This window comes from Colletotrichum karsti (assembly GCF_011947395.1).
Source record: "Colletotrichum karsti strain CkLH20 chromosome Unknown Scaffold21, whole genome shotgun sequence".
Classification (NCBI taxonomy): domain Eukaryota; kingdom Fungi; phylum Ascomycota; class Sordariomycetes; order Glomerellales; family Glomerellaceae; genus Colletotrichum; species Colletotrichum karsti.
In genome coordinates, this window is record NW_024065921.1 from 675,215 (window position 1) to 693,512 (window position 18,298).

The following is an 18,298-nucleotide window of genomic DNA, read 5'->3' on the forward strand; positions in this document are numbered from 1 at the left end:
GTCGTCGCTTCATGCATCGTGAATAAGGCTGGCGCAAAGAAAAACTCCCGCTCAAAAAAAAAAAAACTAAAAAAAAAAAACTTCGTGCTTTGCGTCATGGGTGGGTGGCTTACGCAGTAGGCGTCGGCTGTGTCTCTGAGGCTGCCGCTCGGACTTCGAGCTCTCGTCTCTTGGCGAACAGGCTCTTGAACGCCCCAAGGCAGTGAATAAGGGACTCCTCGTCGTGTGCACAGAACCTGTAACTCTTCTCCTCCGTAATCAGCTGAAGGCAATGTGTCTTCGATTTGCTGACTGGGTCGATATCGACCACGTTGACGATTGCCGACATGGGTCTGATGAACTGGGCTGTATACTCGGACTCGTCCTTGTAGAGGATGAAATTCCGTGGCCTTAATACGCCCCAGAGGTTCTTCCACTGTCTCACGCCACCCTTGCTTCGGAGGAACCAGAGCCAGCCTTGCCAGATAACACGATCGGGATCCTGCTCGAGGTTCAGGCCGCTAACCTGGCTCGCATTGCGGTCTCCGAGGCTTGGCCGAACGGTCAAATCTTCGCCGTCCGCCGGCGAATGGACCGCCAAGTCTTCGATGGACATGCCCTGTATGCGCTGAATGTCGTTGTCCGAGAAATCGGAATGCGATGCCAATTCGTTGCCAGAGTACCCTGCCGAGTCGGCCATTTGCGAAGGGCGGCGGCGGTCCGAGCCGACAAAACGTGGCAGCGGAGGTTCAAGTGGCTCTGGGGAGCTTGATGCCAGCCTCTCAGGTCTGGTCGGTTCCGCGCTTTGTGAGCTGCTTGGAACCACCATGTACGACTGTCGTCTGCCGCCGATAGGACTTGCAAGCATGAGCTCACCATCCTCCTCTTCGATACGGGCGTGTTTCCTAATCAGGTCGACCCATTCCTCCGCGTCGCGGGCGCTGGTGGCTTGGAGATGGTAGTTTCGCGCCGGGGAAAACAGGCCAAAAACGTTCTTCCTCTTGTTCTTCGGGTCCTTCAGCAAAGCCACGGCCGTCAAATCGGCGAGGTACAGCTTGTGTCGCAGTTTGTCCTCCTTGTCGGATCGATATATGGAGAGTGAGGTGGGACGCAGAACGAGGTAGATGGACTTCCAGGCCTGTTGAACCGGTTAGAAAGGTATCTGCGCTACGGCGTCAGCCAGACAAACCTTTGTTTTTTGAGTGCGCTTCTGCAAATAACCGCTCTTGACGACGCGATCAAATTCGAAACTACCATTTTGGTTGACAGGGGACGAATAGGTATCGAGGGCGAGGCGGCTGCGCATTCGCGAGTTGGCGTCCGTCGTGAGAGATATCGAGGATGGTGGAATAGAGACGTCAATGGTGGGCGCGGGGAGAGTCTGGACCTGACTCTGCGCCATGGTGATAGTGATGAGAGATCAATTCGTATCGAACAGTCGTGGATGAGGATGGGTTGGCAGTCGCGTGCAGTCGCGCATCGATAGTTGAACCATTCGGTATCCCGTCGGTGCGAACACGAGAAACGATCGACGGAAAATGGTGATGGCGCGAGACAGAGAGGACGAAACAATAAATCGGGCGGCGGGAAAACCAGCGATTGAACAGGGTTGGCAGCAGGGTACCTGGATAACCAAAATGCTCGGGAGGGTTATTTAGGAGGATACGGAGTACCCTAGGAAGATCGAATGAATGCTGGGCAAGCCGTGAGGCAAGACACAGAGTACCTTAGTTTGGGGTGGTTGGAAGTGGATATGTCGAGTGGGAGTCGCGTGTCGGTGGCTTTATTATTTTGGGGACGGGCGTTGTTGTTATTGGCGCTGGGTATCGTTGGAAATGGGGATGGGTGTCTGAGGTGCCCTTGCGAGGAGCTAGAAGAGAAAGCAGAGGAGAGAACGAATGCAGCGGGTGTTCGGGCACAGGAGGTGGAATTAGACGGGACGGGGCAGGTCGGCCGGCGCTGTGGTTGGAGAAAGGGGAATCGAGAGAGGAGAGAAAGTGTGAGGTCTTTCGCACGGGTGTGTTGTGGAAGGGGAGGTACAGGTAGTTATTTGAGTGGTGCAAGTCGGGATGCCAAGAAAAGGAGACGAATCTCGAGTTTGAGAGTCGACGACTGGCACCCAGCAAGGGACTCCGTCGGGTGCGGCGGTATCGTGATATGTAATAGTAATGGATAGTAAGTACTTCTCTAGAGGTACCTTACACTAAGTAGGTCCAAGATGCGGTGTGAAGGATTTATGGCAGCGAACGGCTGCCTTTAGTATGATTGTGGTGTATCTATGTGTAGGTGGTATTTGGGTGGGCGTGAATAATATGAAATTGTATGAAGCTAATATAACGGACGGGACAAGGTGGAAAGCAGTTATGAGCCAACCTGAGAGATCTGATAATAGTAATCGTGAGAGCGAGATAGAGAGTAGGTAGGTAGGTACCTTAGGAGTAGATGATGACCTATTTGCCGGATAATCGATTGCCTACCCAAGTGAAAACGCGCTTGAATAATGTAGAGCGGAGGCTGCGGACGGCGGCTCTCTCTCTCTCTCTGGCAGTCATTGCAGACGGTGACGGCGACGGCGACGATGACTTGAGCTGTCCAAGTTAAGCTTTGAGGGGGGCACTGATCGGCACAGCGATGTCGCGACAAAATACTGTGTGTGTACGAAGCGAAGTACCTTACTCCGTCCTCCAGCTGGGCACATTCCGGTGCCAGGGTGTTGGGGAGCAGTCAAGTCATGATTGGGGCGCCGTCTGAAAACGGGCGAATCCAATGAGCAGAACTGGAAGTTCGAAAAGGTGATAAAATTAGGCCGTGGAGCTTCCTCAACCACCAATGCATCGCACTGACATTCCATTCCATGGCACTGGCCGGCATTGGCATTGATGAGATGAAGTGGCGCCAGGGGCTTGTCTTAAGGGGCTTTGGGTATCCGTACCTTGCCCTACCTTACCTATCCTCACCTCAAAGTAGGTAGAGGTAAGGTACTATGTATGCGAATGCATTGCACTGGACCACATCTCATAAAAGACTCACTGCTCGACATGGACCCGCGAGGGGTACTTGAGGAGAGGTATGGATCGTTGCCAACGGAACATACCCCGTTTGGAGTCAGGTCAGGTCACCAGCTCGACTGTGAGTGGTTGACGATAAATTCAAACAGATAGATCTTTCATAATGTCCAGGGTGACAGGCTTTGGAGAGACAGGGAAGAGGTGGTTGGGAATGAAAGCAGAGGTCACTGCGGTGTCCTACACTAGCGTCTTGAGAGCGTCTACACTATCTATTAATCCGTAGAACAATTCGGGAAGAAGTTACCTACACCTTCAGATGCAGAATCATCAGATGTATGAGTATCCGTACTGCGTACCGTAGTACGCGACTCTTTGAATGGGCAACTTCCGAATGGCTCACTCAATATCGGGCAGCACGCTCATCTGTCTCTGATCTCTGCAGTGCGGTCGAAACTCTACATACCTAGGCACGTAGTCGTAGCCTCTTGACTTCAGACGGAGACCTACGACTGCATCCGTACCTAGTGAGCGACCAGCACCGCCCCGTTTCACCTCCGAGCAGTTCGACAAGACGGTTGGGATGCAACTCCCAATCCTCGTCCGTTCAGCAACCCCTGATTTCTGAAATAAAGAATGAAAGGGGGGTGCCTCCGGGTTTACTGCTTAAACAACACAGCATACATCCGTACAACTCGCCAGTCCGCCAGTGCCATGTTTGAGGTGGACCACGCCCGTCCCATCTCGCGCCCCAAGAGTCTGGGGATTTGTGTATCGTTCTTTGCCTGCAGCCTCTTTCTTGTCTCTGACGGTCCGAACATGTTTCCATCTTCCCAAACTTTACTTCGCCCAAGCTAAGTTGATCAACCCACAGCTTGTGACCTTGCGATGAGTAAGCCAACTTGGGAGAGTTCCACGGACGCTGCCATTTCGTCTCAAAAGAACCTAGAAAAACATCCAGCTTGGATTTGCGCTCTCACATGCTTGTGAGACAATCGATTGCAGTCTTGCAGTCTCAAACCAGACCAAAGCTCATCGTGTTCATCTTAAACGCCTTGACTTGGCTTGGTCTTGTCGGGGCGCGAGCGCGCGCTTAGGCAGCTTGCGTTTGTGTATCCTTACATGAGCAGAAAACCTCTCCTAGTCCTCCTTCCATCTTCATCCATCCGAGCAAAGGAGGCTCATTTTACTTACGTCGACGTCATGCTCCAGCCTCTACAACTTGCGCGCTTGTCTGACCACGTACAGCAACTCCCGGTCCTCGCCAAGCACGAACGAGCTGGAAGAGGGCGGTGCGGACATCAATCATTGTGACATCCTGGCCTCCCGTGTGTATACCCGCATCACGACACAGGGGGGCCGCTCTTCATCCTGGACGGGCCAGCCTCTTCCCTTACACTTCCTCTGCCTGGGTTTTCTGGTCACAACTGCGGATCGAATCAAACGCTCAAAAGAGCGGTGAAACGCTCAGATAAGCTTCTATTTTGTGGCTAGCCGCCGGTCTGTCGTAGCTTGGAACCAAGATGCTGCCGTGATTTGGCAGATGCTAGCGTCCAAGCCCGCTGCGGCCCGGTGGCTGGCCGTCGCTCTCACGTGCATTCGTGGCTTGCCTCCTACGTAACCCAATTTTCCTCTGCTTGACTTCAATCCTTCGCGACCGGACCATCTGTGTTGACTGCTGCCGTCTCCGTGTCTTGAATGTTTGACCAGGGAAGCAGAGCAGGACTCCTTGTCATTCGCATAATGCCCCTGCTCGCACATTTTCCAGCTTTGCCATCGTAGCTGGCTGCGCAGTCACAAATGCCGTGTATAATATAAAGAATAGGGCATGCGATCACTCCCTTCGACGGCAAGCCAGACTGGGCCCATGATGAAAAAGTTAAAGGAACAAACTTGTGGTAATGGTTTCGTCTACCGGGCCGTGGTCCTTTGAAAATGCCTGGGCAGAATGCGATCGCGAGAGGCTCATCAAGGGAAGTGACGGTGATAACTAGCATGGTGGTCTGTCGACGAGTACTTTTTTTTTTCTTGGGCCAGTTGAATGGTCTCTCCACCTACCCTCGAAAAAAAACGCAACCCAGAGGATGTTGACTAAACCATTCCCGACTTTTTGACCATGCATTCAGCAAGATATCCCTTCCCGCAATTGCCACACGCTCAACCTGCTCTGCGTTTCCCCAGTCCGGGACTGTGGTGCCAAAGCTGATCAGATGGACGCCCACGTGAAGCAAAACTCTGAAGGCAAACTCATCATCGGTTGGACCGTACCCCTTTACGAAGCTCTCAATCAACCAGAGTCCAGCGTCAATGCCTTTGTACAACTTGAGCTCATAAAGCTCCGCAATCATTTGGCCCAAGTCGAGAGGCGCGGGAGAGAGCTGGAGCATCTCCCAATCCACCACGAAAAGAGTGATGTTTGCCGATTGCCAAGGTTGCCCCTTGAGGAGAATGCTAAAACCAATATCAGAAAGAGTCCGCAAGGGTAGGGGTTCGGGCCACAGACTTCCCTGTCCAAAAGTCTCCGTGGATGACTTGGAGAGTCTTCTCATCCTCTAATTCCTTGGTTGAAATATCCACGATGGCGGCTAGTACGTCGGCGCAGTCTTTCAGGACTGATGAATGACGCTTGATGGCATCCGGAAGCCGCTGGTAGTTTGCCCAGTGTTTGATAGACTGCATACTCTTGTTGGCCGCAGCGATATCCCGAAACCTCGCCTGCTCCGGTAAGTTGCCCCAATTGTGAAAAGCGCGGAGCCATTTGCCCAATGCCTCGCCAATTTCTAGACACTGGCTTTCGACATGGTCAGGTTCTGAAGATGCATGATACTTCAAAGTGTAAAGCTTGAGACTGAGCGGGCTTGGTTGGTACTCCTGAACCTGCGTATTGGTCTTCTCGTTGAAGTAGAAGAGCCTCGGGGTTACAATGGAAACTCTGGGCCCAACGTGCGGAGGGAGAGCATCGAGATACCCGAGGCACGATTCCTCGATCCGCTGTGAAGTAATGAGTCAACAGGAAGGACGAAAGTGCGAAGAAAGCATACGCATCGGGACGTGTTCAACTTGAAATCAGGGCTCTGGCGAATGAAATCCTCGCCATGCTTGATGGCGACTTCGGTAGTTCCATCAGACAAGGCTTGGTCCAAATGCGCTCGGTAGATGAAGTTAGCTGTTCCACCGGCCAGGAGATGAGCAGAGTCAAATCGATATGGCGTATTGGTTAGTTCAGCCTGGATCTCTTGCAGAATACGGTCTGATGTGTCGTCGACTGCCATGATGGCGATGAATGACGAGAATGATTTCGGCTTTCAGTTCGAAGAGACGAAGCAGTTGGTTTATCCGTGGCAAGGAAAGCTTTATGACTGACTGGAGCCGTAGGATTATAAGTGTGATAGTGCAGTCGCCACGTTTGTGCCTGACAAGTGGCGGTTGTGATCTGCAACTTCCTCGCCGATGACTCAACCGGCAAGAAGTAAGGTTTCTGTCACGTCGCAGCTCAGGACCGGGAGGCGTTGACTTGAAATTGTAGTTTATCGATATTGTGGCTTTCATCCCATTCGTTTTACTTCAGTCGTCCTCAGTTGCTTCCGCCGGATCCATCATACGTCTGTATCATGTCGAAGCAATCTATGCACAATTGGCCTTATTGCAGCCCATTCGATTATGTTTCACAATACATTGGCTAGCAGCTGGGTACTGGAATAAACGGCAGGTTGCAGCAACCTATGATGTAAGATTACTGAAACACCACTTTTCACCTCGGATGTCTTTCTGTATCACAAGACATCGGGTGCTTCAAATTAGGAGCGACTTGGACACACATGTTATATCATAGCTAAATTCGGTAAAGCTATAATTCATCAGAGTAAACACTCCGGAGGGGATAGCAACAACAACAACAATAACGATAGCAACGAAAATAGTAGCGGCGACAACGATGACGACACCACCGAAAATGACTCCAAAGGCATCTCTCACGTCTAGTGATCATCTAACAGATGTTAGACGCAGCACCACGCTTTACGGGGAGTCCTACCATGGTTGCAATTCGGAGATGGGGAGAGAGAGGAATTAGGTAAAAAATAACGGTCTCCAGAACGTGGCTGAGGTTTTAGAATATTCATCCATCCCGGGGACCGACTTATTCCTTTGCAAAAGACTGACGGCCAAGACTGTTTGCTTCGAGTTCGTTCCTACAATTTCGGATTGGACGGAGGGATCGGTGGTTGCGGCTAAAGTGCGTGACAAGAAGAAAGCCGGATCTTTCTACAGTCAGACAGCCAGTCATTCGGCTGAGTGCTTTCGTTGGGTCATCTTCAGTAGTATATTCGTTATCTCGATGCATAATCTCGTGGTTTTTTCCGGAAGTTAATGCAATGCGATTTGGGTGCTCGTCTGTTGATACCTAGTACTAAACGGCTACTCTGGGTGGTGGGATGAGAATGGAGAAAGGTCGAGAATTTAGCCCAGAAAAACCCAGTTCCGGAGATTGAGTCAACCTGAGTGGCGGAACCCAAACGCCAAAACATTTCTCTCCCACAACCTCAACCTCAACCTGCAACTGACTGCGTAGACGCGAGAAGCGCCACATTACGAACGAACGAAATAACTGAGCAACTGGATGTCTTTGAATTGCAACGCCAAAGGCACTTAGGCCCGCAAGCTCCATCCGCGTCCGCCTGCTTCTGCGGCCCGACTCAGGAAAATGAGTGGAAACAACGAATCGCGACCCTGCAGACGATGCAAAACGCCAACAACCTTGACAGTGAGAAAAGATCCGTTGTGCGAGTGAGTAATTTGAGGGAATGTGAGGTCTGTTCTGAACTGCCCAGGCTAACCCTCTCGCCCAGATCCTGCTATGAGCAGCACATCTCTCAGCGGGTGGCCAAGGCCCTCGGCAAACCGTACAAGGATCTCAAAGACAAGATAGGAAATGCAGCGAACGCCAAAGCAAAGTACCTACTCGGTCTCTCCTTCGGTCATTCGTCTGCCGCCATGGTACAAGTGCTGGACAAGAACCTACAGAGCCTCCACGAGAGGAAGCTGCGGGTCGCATACGAGGTGCATGTTGTCCACGTTGACACTGACCTGTCCGATACCTGTACCTCGTCAGGAGGATCTGAAGCAAGTGAACTACTGGAGAAGCACAAGGCCAGATTCCCGAACTTGCCCATGCGGTGCGTCCCGCTGAGCGATGCCCTGAAGCTGGACACGATTGACTGGTCTGTCTTGCCGGCGCTGCAGAAGGATCTCGAGCCAGCGCAGCAGCTCAGGGCCATGCTTGAGGCGCTGCCATCTGTCACGTCGAGGGTGGACATTATGAGGCTGCTTGTACGGCACTTATTGTTGTCGTTGGCGTTGGGTAATGAATGCCACGCTCTGCTGCTGGGGTGCACGACAACCGCCTTGGCCGAGCTGACACTCGCAGAGACGGCCAAGGGCAGGGGCTTCGCTATACCGTGGCAGGTGAACGATGGCCCGGTTCCCATCACGACGTTCCCTCGCTGCAGCGAGCATGCAAAGGATGACCAGATGGTCAACGAGACGCAGACAACGACATTTCCTGTCTACTACCTCCTGCGGGATGTCTTTAAGCGAGAGATTGTTACTTACACTGGACTGGTTCAGCCAACTATCAGGGACGTAATCAGAGACGCGGGGCCAAGCAGCAATACTATCGTGTCGCATAAGGAGCTCAGCATAGAAGACGTCATGGCGCGATACTTTGAGGAGGTAGAGGAGAATTATCCGTCTGTTGTCGCAAATGTCGTTCGCACCAGCGGCAAGCTCACGCGAGTGAATAATGGCAACGCATGTGCGGTTTGTGGCATGGACCTGGACGAGCAGGGGGACGCTAGATGGAAGGGAGAGATAGGCGAGGATCCAGATGACACGAAGCGCAAGAAGACTGTCGGACGAGTATGTTACGGGTGCGAGCGGTCTATATATGGATAGATCAAACAGAAGGCATCTTCAAGACATCTCTTCGCAGAACCTTGACCTGTGCTCTGCTGCCTTCATGAACCCTCCCCCAATCCCCAGCGCAAAGTCGATCCCCGGCCATGACAAACCCGTCCAGTCTATCCAGCTCTTTTGAACTCCATATATGCAAGGAACGCTGATTTAGTAAGTACAAGGTCGATCTCCGATCACGGATTTTGCAGGGCAGATGTAGGCAGAATACGATCTTCGAGCTTTTTCATCAGCTTGTTCGTCTGCTCAGCGAGAGTCAGGGTCAAGATGGTATGGGGGAGGATTCTCGCCAAATGGGGAAGGAATCCCTTGTAAATGGCGAAAAGTCCCTCAGTGCGGACAGTCTTAGACAGGCAGTCGAAAACGCCCTTGTACAGGTTGCCATTCTGGTTGTACAAACGAGACATAATGGTGTCTGCAGGAGGCTGTCAGTAAGCACCGACCAGGGACGCCACCGTCACGAGATCCACGTACCAGGAGGGTGCATCACGCAGCAGACGACGAAACCGCTGACAGTGCTGCTAGCAAGGTGCAGAGGTAGACCCTCTTCCATACCCAAGTGGCGAACCAACCTCCTTTTCGCGAAGAAGTAAGTGGGCAGCTGCACGGAACTTCCGAAACCAGTTCTGATCATGGCAGCACCGACACCGCGGTAGAGACCGCGGACCCCCTCCGTCGTGTAGATCGAGCTCAGACCGTTCCAAGCGTTGCGATATTTGTGTTGCGTGCCCACGGGCAGGAAGGGGGAGAAGCTCTGCAAACGGGTCTTGACGAGGAAGAAGGGGCTGCCAGCGGCGGCGCCCATGATGCCTGATCCTGCACCGCAGAACATGTTGATCCCCAAGCTCTGCTTGCTTCCGTCGTTGTATATGAAGGAAGCGAGGGTGTTGCGCATCGGCTCGTAGAAACCTAGACGACAACCATTGAGGAGGACCTGGTAAATGTACGCACAGCCAATACCGCGGTAGATGCCCCGAACGCCCTCATTCCTGACAATGACGGAAACGCCCTGAAGAGGGCCTCGATACTGGTGCGGCTGGTGTCCCTTATCCTTCAACTCTCCTTGTAGTTGCATGCTGCACGTCCAAGGCAGTCAGCGCGACGCGGCGAAAGCGAGGGAAAGGAACGAGCGTCGCTCTGACGAACCGAATCTTGACCGTCTCGAAGGGATGCGTGGCCGTGACGGCGCCGCAGGCGGCAATGCCGCCAGCAATGAAAGCTCTGATGGAAGAGTTAGTGGTGCTGTCTCGTGGTCTGCCGGCCGGCAGGTCGTAACTTGCCCCAAGGTTGTTGACATTGCGTCAGACTCTCTGGTCGCGCACGTAGATAAGAATGTTAGGGTGTCAATCAGACGATTTAGTTTCGCAGAATCCGTTATGAGCCGAAGAACAGTCGGAAACTTCGGGAAAAGATTGAAAAATGAGCGACAACGTTCGGGGACCTAGGACCTAGAGCGGCGGCACAGGGGCTGGTCAGCGAGGCGAAGGAAGAGAGACTATCGTGGCAGGCTGACCGTCAGCCAGCCAATGGAGGCAGAACGGAGTGAAGCGTAGAATTGGAGTTGAGCCTTACATGTTCACGTCTCTAACCAGAAGCCATCACCTGCGCGTCCCGAATCAACAAAGTCGCAATGCAGCAAGAGGATGTGGATTGGTCGCCGAGATAAATTGACTCTTCAGTTCTGGGGGGTATATCTCAGTAGACTCCGCGCGCGGAAGTGGATTTGGGAATTTTCTTGTTCGGTGACTTTGGCCGTGGATAGCCACTGCCGATCCCGGCGTTCGGAGCTGCCAAATAACTAGCAGACCAGGGGTTCGCGGACTGTTGCGGCCTGAATCGGTACCCCAGATCCTGGCGGAAATGGGAGGCGTCAATGTAGTTGGCCCATCGTCGGCCAGCAGTTTCCAATGCTCCCTACCCGCTTACTCCGCAGCTTCGGATTTTCAGGCGCCTCGTCCGTCATCGCCAAAGGTTACGATCGGCCCTGGTCGCCCAGTCCCATTGCATTGCGTGATGTAAAGGCTGCATATCCGTACTCTGTGTGTCCGTACCTACCGTAGGTAAGGTAGGTAGGTAATGAGGCTGGAATGAACGAGCCTCAGTGACTTACCTAATACATTGGATGGACCCTGGGCTAGGTACCTTAGGTGGTAAGACGGGACGTGGACGGTAGGTACGCTGTGGCTCAAGGTGTGAACGTTGGAAGGTACCTTAGGCCGGTACCTGAAGTAGGCCCGGAACGGAAGCTACTGGACCTCACCTAGGCTTGCCCACCAGTCTTCAGAGCTCTCAAATCCTGTCGCATCTTCATCACCAACACCTTACAACCGCGTCTGAACGGCTGCTATGCGCCTTTGCGCGACGAAAACCCGATTTCCTGAGTAGACAATCTCACGTCAACCGTGGGCTATTGCGGTGTATTCACTCGCGGCCCAACTCACCTTTCGACGAAGGAACGAGGCTTGATATCCTTGGTGTTTGCCGAATTCCGCCTCGTCGCGCTTTTCCCATCGAGACGGGAAAGGCCGCAATACATCCCAAATCGTCAACATGTCCTCCACACCCATGGATTTGGATCACCGCGAGTCCACTCCAGCTAATGGTACCTCGCTCAATATTACGCGATCTTTGGCAACGAACAACAATTCGCAATTGAGCGATGTTGTGTCGACATTCCGCCCAACAAAGGTAGGTGACCTTGCACTTGTCAAAGTGATTTACACGATGTCTGACTTGACCTATGCAGCTCTTTAAACGAGACGACATCAAAGACGGCCGACCGCAACCCCACGTCCTCTCACTTGACTTCGACGACCCAGGCGATCTCCTCATGACGTCCGAAAGCGATGAAACCATTCAGATTTACAGTGTCAAGGAAGGAAGGCATGAGAAGAGTCTTTTGAGCAAGAAATATGGTGTCAAGCTGGCCAGATTCACTCACACAAGTTCGAGTATTCTCTATGCAAGTACGAAACAAAATGGTAGGCATCGCATCGCGGACACAATCTGCTGCGCCAGCTGACCGTTCACAGACCAAATTCGATACCTCGCCACGCACGATAACTCATTCATCAGATACTTCGAGGGCCACGAGAAGAGTGTTACAGACATCGCAGTACACCCAGGAAAAGACAATTTCATCTCCTGCAGTCAGGACAATACAGTAAGACTCTGGGACGTATCAACTAAGCAATGGTGCGGCCAGTTGTTTCTCAACTCGCCGTACCTCGCTGCATACGATCCATCGGGAAAACTTTTCGCAGTCGCTTCTCCTAGCAGCGGAAGCGTGCTGTTGTATGACTGTCGAAACTACGACAAAGCACCCGTCTCGACTTTCGACCTGATAGAAGCTGGCCGACACGTGGATCCCCAATTTGTCGTTAAGGGCTGGACAAAGATGGAGTTCTCGAATGATGGAAAGCATATTCTTGTAGGCACACGCGGCAGTGGCCACTTCCTCTTGGATGCCTTCGACGGCAGTTTGAAGGCGTATCTCCACAAACCCGAAGGTGGCACGCGGCGACTGGCCGCCGGTGAAGTGCCAAACACCAGCTACAACGGAACACCGAGAACAGACCCTCCAACGGTAGAGAGCAGTGGCGACTGTTGTTTCTCGGTAGACGGCCGATACGTTCTGAGTGGCACCAAAAGAGATGTCCTGGTTTGGGACATTTTGACGCCGCCTAACGAGACAAAATCTCTCAGTCCGAGTTGGACTTTAGAAGATAAGCGAGAGGCGGCAGTGCTAGCATTCAATCCGCGATACAACTTCTTCGCGACTGCGGATCAGGATGTCGTTTTCTGGTTACCCGACCCGCACGCATGACAAAGGAATCGAATCAGTCTGGAATAGGTCGCGAGTGCTGCCAGTGGGAAGCTTGGACAGCAGCAAGCATTTTTTGGAGTCTAGAAATCAAGATACCCGTCCGTGAATTCCGCGCAAACACACAACACGCACGTCATACCATGTCGCCCGTTCCTACCGGGCATTTTTCTATCTGCGTTGGCCTGAAAATCCGACATTTCGGGTTGCAGCGTCCTATCTTTGGTTTGGTGCGCTTGAAGCTTGCCTTGCATTAGGTACCTACCTGGGTACGTAGGTACCTCTGAGGAAACGGGAGGTACCTAAGGTACCTACCTAATCGGAACGTAGGTTCCTACCTTACACTGTACCTTAGCTACTGGGAACCCCACCAAACTTCGCTCCACCACCCGCGCGACCAAGCCAGGTCATTCATTTAACGTCACCCCAACCAACCACCGCCACACGACAATCTGCGAATAGCTTCTGGCGCGACCAGACGAGACACGAGCGCACATCAATCTCCCGGTCGCATAGGATACGGCAGCGTCCGGTACACCCGCGCAAGCTACCTCCAGCGGTGCCAGGCTTTTGGCCGGCCTTCCCTCTCATCACGATGCCAACCTACAAGACCAGCCAGGAATGGCTGGAACAATCCTCCCTCCTGCTTCAGGCGCGCCCAGCAAGCGTAAGTTGACCTCAACAACTAGCCCAGGCGAAAGGCTGACACCAGTCGCTGCGCGCGACCCGGCTGGCAGACTAGAATCACAACAAAGTACTCGATAAAGCCCGTCAAGCCGAGAAAGTCGAAGAAGGACGACGGGGAGGACAGCACGATGTCCGACGCAGCGACAGCCAAGCCTCCGAGGGGCAGCCTCGAGATCAAGACCTTCGACCCCATCAGCGGCGTCGCGCTCAAGTACCGCACCACCAAGGCGGCCGAGGTCTCGCGCCTCATCACCACGCTTGGCTCCCTGGGGCGCACAATGTCGACGTCCAAAGCCCCGGAGGAGGTCAAGGACGAGCCGACGGCGGACACGCCGGCCGAGGAGAAAGGCGCAGGGGCACTTGAGCTCAAGGGCGGCCCGCAGGAGAAGACCCAGCAGGCTGGCGTAGGTGGTGGAAAGAAGAAGAAGAAGGGCAAGAAATAAGGGCTGCTGGGCTGCACGAGGGACACAGGCAAAGGTAGAGACATCAACCAGCTTTTAGGGTTATAGTGCCTCACAGAAGAAGCAACATAAACCTTGGGGCCATGTGACGGCATTTCTACCCACATAAAGGCGATTGACGCAGCATCAAAAGTTACTCGCACAAGCATCGCCTCAACTTGCTCTCATATGTGACAAGGAAAAAGCCAACGTAGTGAGACTGGTTCACCATAGAATAGAACATCCATCAGCTTTTATCATTTGTCATGTCTGAATTACTGAAAACAACAGTCCTTGCCAATACATTATCCATCAAAAACATCCATGCCCCCCTCCCATTTTCCACAGTCATCCAATCACCCAGCCCGTGGGAGCCTCCAACTCCCCCCTGTAAAGATACCTGCCAACGCCGTGTATGTACGTGTGATAAGAAAAAACAGCTCCATGCCGAAGCTCATCAGAGGCGGCAATGGAGCGCAAAAAAAGACGACGCCGTGGCAAATACCATTCGGATGCAATGTACAAGGGTATAGTGGGAAAGAAACGGGACAGAAACAACTTCAGGCACTCCAGTTTAGAAGTCCTCATCGAAGCAGAAGTCACCGCCGTTCTCATTCTTGGACTCCTCAGAAGAGGCGGAGGTCTCCTCCTGGTACTTCTTGGTGCTGTTCATGACACCTGCCTTCTGGTAGTCGGCAACACGCTTCTCGAAGAAGTTGGTCTTGCCGCCAAGGGAAATGTTCTCCATGAAGTCAAAGGGGTTGGTGGACTTGTAGACCTTCTCGTTGCCGAGAGCAACCAGCAAGCGGTCGGCGACGAACTCGATGTACTGCTTCATGAGGTTGGAGTTCATGCCCAGGAGGGCGCAAGGCAGGGCCTCGGTCAAGAATTCCTGCTCAATCTTGACAGCATCGACAATGATGTCCTCAATTACCTGCTTGCTGGGGCGGTGGTTGAGGTGAGAGTAAAGGAGGCAGGCGAAGTCTGTGTGCAGGCCCTCGTCACGGGAAATGAGCTCGTTGGAGAAGGTCAGACCGGGCATGAGACCGCGCTTCTTGAGCCAGAAGATGGAGGCGAAAGCGCCGCTGAAGAAGATACCCTCGACGGCAGCGAAAGCGACAAGGCGCTGAGCAAAGGTAGACTTGGTGTCATTGATCCAGCGCAGGGCCCAGTCGGCCTTCTTGCGGATGCAAGGAATAGTATCAATGGCGTTGAAGAGGTAGGTGCGCTGGGCAGGCTCCTTGATGTAAGTGTCGATGAGCAGAGAGTAGGTCTCGGAGTGAATGTTCTCCATCATGATCTGGAAGCCGTAGAAGCAGCGGGCCTCGGGGACCTGGACCTCGCCACTGAAGCGCTCGACGAGGTTCTCGTTGACTATGCCGTCAGAGGCGGCGAAAAAGGCGAGAATGTGGGAGATGAAAAATTTCTCATCGTCGTTGATCTTGTTGTTCCAGTCGTGAAGATCCTTGGAAAGGTCGATCTCCTCAGCGGTCCAGAAAGAGGCCTCGGCCTTCTTGTACATTTGCCAGATCTATGCGGCCAAGGTCAATTAAGGTTCGCGATGAAAAAACACTTTACGCGTACATGACGCGTGGTAATGTGACTAACCTCGTGGTACTTGATGGGGAAAAGAACGAAGCGCTGGCCGTTCTCCTGAAGAAGAGGCTCATCCATCTCGTGCTCCTTGATTCCAGGGGCGACGGTAGGCTTTTGTTGTTGCTTCGCGGGCTCCTCTGTGGGCTTGGTCTGGATATCGGTGTTCTCGGTTGCGGTGGCAACGTCGGAGCTGTTGGGTTGGTTCTCCTTGTCGGCAGCGTTGAAGTTGAGCTTCTTGACGGGGGACTCCATCTTGAAAGACTCGATGGCCGAAGCAGCCTGCGGGCATTGATAGTTAGTTAAATGCTTTCGTAGACGCGTACATAAGACGAAGTTGGAATGAGAGCGTGTGGCCGAAAGCATAGTGAAAGTCGTGACGTACCTGCTTGGACGGGGTGACTTCAACAGACATGGTGAAGGTTTGGAGAGAGTGACGGGAGCAAAATGTGAAAAGACGAAGATGTAGAAAACTGAAGTTGAAGTCGATTCAAAATGAATTGAGGTTATCGGCCGTTGTGTGGTAAGTTGTTTTCTGTTTGAGTGTGAAGAGAAGTGAACGCGATGGATTGATGGCTTTGGAAAGGCTTTTGTAGCAGACAAACCGGGCAGCACGTGTAGAGGGAACGCGTCGCTAAATACAGGGGGGTCCGCGTTCGTGTTTTGCGGGTTGGGACTAGGTAACGAATGCTCTCCGACTTGCCTGACGCTTGGGACCCGAACCATCATTGCCCCTCGCCCCACCAGAAAGCGCGTTGAGCAGGGGTAAACCGGTGATCAACGGCGCGTTTCGCTGCTAAAGTGGCAGGATCCTGTCGCGGCTGTCTGCCTTCCACTTTCAGACCCTTACAACGTAGGGGAGAGGGGGGAAAAAGGGAAGGAAAAAAGGTGGGAAGGGCGCCATGACTGTCATGTCCGTCGGGCCCCAGATGGAACGCGTCTGACCCAGCCCTCTTTTTTCCTTCTTTTTCTTCAACGTTTGGATAGTTACCTGGCCATTTCGTAACATGGATCCAAGTGTCCGCTTGCGTTCCACTCTCCTCAAGCCGGCCAGGCAACCTACCTTGACGATGTCATGAACAGGGCAACCACTTTGGCAGCGGCCTACCATACCGTCACATACCAACTCCCGAGAACCCTCGGCCGAGCAGACGCGTTCCTTGACTCCATATCATCCCGCCAACCTGGGCCAACCCCCCCTTACCTCTACTTCCGCATCCGTAATTCCGTATGGACCTTACTGGGTTCAGCCTCGGCGTTACGAACCGACGCGTTCCTGGGTCATGACCCTCCCGGTCTGGAACTTCAACTGAGATTATCAGATCAGATCAGATAACACCAAATTCGTCCAAGCCCCGGCTTGGGCGGGACGAAGTGGCTCTTCCAAGACCTGTTGCTGTGTACGTGTATGATTTTGCGCAAGCATCGACAAGTCCCATTCAACTATGACTATTGACGGCGGGTCGACACGGTCAATCACGCCTATCATCACTGTCGTGATCATCCAACCTTACCAAGCGCAGGTTCGGGTTCAATTTCGGCTCCAAACAGTCCATGTGTCACAAATACGTCAGGAACATTTGTGATATACACGCGTCGCATTAATCAATTAACAAGCTGGTATGTTGAGCTGTGGTATCATCTGTGGCCGTCTTTGTATCCTCTTCCAATCCATCTCATATCTCGTCATGTCTCGTGTCGAGCTTTGCCAAGCATCCAGAGAAAGAAACCGTAGTTCACATCTAAGCAATAGCAAGCCGTCGGGTGGGGGGAATCGAAGTGTTCCGGGAAATGTTGCCTGATCCCCTATGTGGACCGGGTTCATAAGTGTTCGTTTCAGCGGCGCGAGGGCCTATCCCTACGATCGCGCCCTTCATGAGCCATCTCCTCGTCCTCCGTCCTCGAGCGGCCGAAGCCGAACCATCCTCGGCTTCCGCCAGACCGATCATCTCGGGTCTTGGCACGGGCCGGAGTAGTCGGGGTACGGGCTTCGTCAGGGTGCCGCCGACTACCACCGCGACCGGACGACATGTGTCCATTTCGGCGCGGTTCGTCCTCGACGTACTCAGGCGGTGAACGATCGTCATCCCAACGATCAAACTCGTCTGCCTCGCTTGGGTCGACTGCTGGAAGAGGCGCGCCGCTTCGTCGCAAATTCTTCTTTCCTTGTTCGCGGAGATACTCTTCCAGGAGAACGGCGTTTTTGGTGTTGCAACGAAAGGCGGCGTCGACAATGTCTCCCACGAAGGGCACGAGACCAATGGCGAAGTCGACGACAATATTGAACAACATCTTACTCTTGACCGATCCAGGAAGCCCGCCTTCAACTTTATTGCAAGTCTTGAACACCATCAATGCCATGAATGCATCGAGAGCATCACCAATACTAGATTGCGGATGTCAGTTTGGTGTTTTCAGTGCCAAAGAGGAATGTGGAGAATATGCAGGGTAGGCACTTACGCAGGAACAAGACCGATGACGCTGCCCCAGCCGAAGCGAACACCGCAGAGGCTGAACAACGACATATCAAGGCGATAAGCTCGCCGCTTGACCTTGGTCAAGATTTCGCCATCCTTGGCAGAGATACCTGGCGGCAAGGCCTTCCTACGTTTCTTGACTCTGCCGTTGGGACGACCATCAAGTCTAGTCGCAGGAACGGTCTCAAAGTAAGGATCCTGGAAACGGGGTCAGCGCGGTCCTTGAGGCAATCGATGCTAGTCTCTCAATCCCAATGACCGACACCACCGAAAAAGGGGGGGGGGGGGGGGGGGAGGGGGGGGGGGGGGGGACGGCAGAGAGGG

At 53.2% G+C, this 18,298-nt stretch overlaps 7 protein-coding genes across 7 annotated transcripts in view; 3 read left to right on the plus strand and 4 right to left on the minus strand.

Annotated features, from left to right (window-relative positions):
• Nucleotides 1-109: 109 nt before the first annotated feature.
• Nucleotides 110-6,256, minus strand: CkaCkLH20_07011 (ph domain protein; the record flags this gene model as incomplete). The annotated part of the gene is made up of 5 exons (XM_038889728.1): nucleotides 110-1,117; nucleotides 1,169-1,372; nucleotides 5,147-5,435; nucleotides 5,488-5,975; nucleotides 6,026-6,256. 5 exons carry the CDS (start codon nucleotides 6,254-6,256, stop codon nucleotides 110-112), a joined length of 2,220 nt encoding a protein of 739 aa, XP_038745091.1.
• Nucleotides 6,257-7,686: 1,430 nt separating this feature from the next.
• On the plus strand, nucleotides 7,687-9,078 carry CkaCkLH20_07012 (cytoplasmic tRNA 2-thiolation protein 2; the record flags this gene model as incomplete). Its single annotated transcript, XM_038889729.1, has 3 exons — nucleotides 7,687-7,769; nucleotides 7,832-8,900; nucleotides 8,974-9,078. 3 exons carry the CDS (start codon nucleotides 7,687-7,689, stop codon nucleotides 9,076-9,078), a joined length of 1,257 nt encoding a protein of 418 aa, XP_038745092.1.
• Nucleotides 9,079-9,130: 52 nt separating this feature from the next.
• CkaCkLH20_07013 (mitochondrial oxaloacetate transporter) lies at nucleotides 9,131-10,222 on the minus strand (the record flags this gene model as incomplete). Its single annotated transcript, XM_038889730.1, has 3 exons — nucleotides 9,131-9,369; nucleotides 9,429-10,030; nucleotides 10,101-10,222. The coding sequence occupies 3 exons, from the start codon at nucleotides 10,220-10,222 to the stop codon at nucleotides 9,131-9,133; spliced, it is 963 nt and encodes a 320-aa protein (XP_038745093.1).
• Nucleotides 10,223-11,504: 1,282 nt separating this feature from the next.
• On the plus strand, nucleotides 11,505-12,780 carry CkaCkLH20_07014 (uncharacterized protein; the record flags this gene model as incomplete). Its single annotated transcript, XM_038889731.1, has 3 exons — nucleotides 11,505-11,642; nucleotides 11,701-11,920; nucleotides 11,987-12,780. 3 exons carry the CDS (start codon nucleotides 11,505-11,507, stop codon nucleotides 12,778-12,780), a joined length of 1,152 nt encoding a protein of 383 aa, XP_038745094.1.
• A 592-nt stretch (nucleotides 12,781-13,372) lies between these two features.
• Nucleotides 13,373-13,907, plus strand: CkaCkLH20_07015 (uncharacterized protein; the record flags this gene model as incomplete). The annotated part of the gene is made up of 2 exons (XM_038889732.1): nucleotides 13,373-13,444; nucleotides 13,515-13,907. 2 exons carry the CDS (start codon nucleotides 13,373-13,375, stop codon nucleotides 13,905-13,907), a joined length of 465 nt encoding a protein of 154 aa, XP_038745095.1.
• A 571-nt stretch (nucleotides 13,908-14,478) lies between these two features.
• Nucleotides 14,479-15,912, minus strand: CkaCkLH20_07016 (uncharacterized protein; the record flags this gene model as incomplete). The annotated part of the gene is made up of 3 exons (XM_038889733.1): nucleotides 14,479-15,435; nucleotides 15,513-15,779; nucleotides 15,883-15,912. 3 exons carry the CDS (start codon nucleotides 15,910-15,912, stop codon nucleotides 14,479-14,481), a joined length of 1,254 nt encoding a protein of 417 aa, XP_038745096.1.
• Nucleotides 15,913-17,333: 1,421 nt separating this feature from the next.
• CkaCkLH20_07017 (PH domain-containing protein) overlaps nucleotides 17,334-18,298 on the minus strand; it is a gene marked incomplete at both ends in the record, with an annotated part of 1,135 nt that continues 170 nt past the window's right edge. The window contains 2 exons of the mRNA XM_038889734.1: nucleotides 17,334-17,883; nucleotides 17,958-18,172. Coding sequence (XP_038745097.1) covers nucleotides 17,334-17,883; nucleotides 17,958-18,172 — 765 coding nt within the window. The remainder of the gene's footprint in view (nucleotides 17,884-17,957; nucleotides 18,173-18,298) is intronic.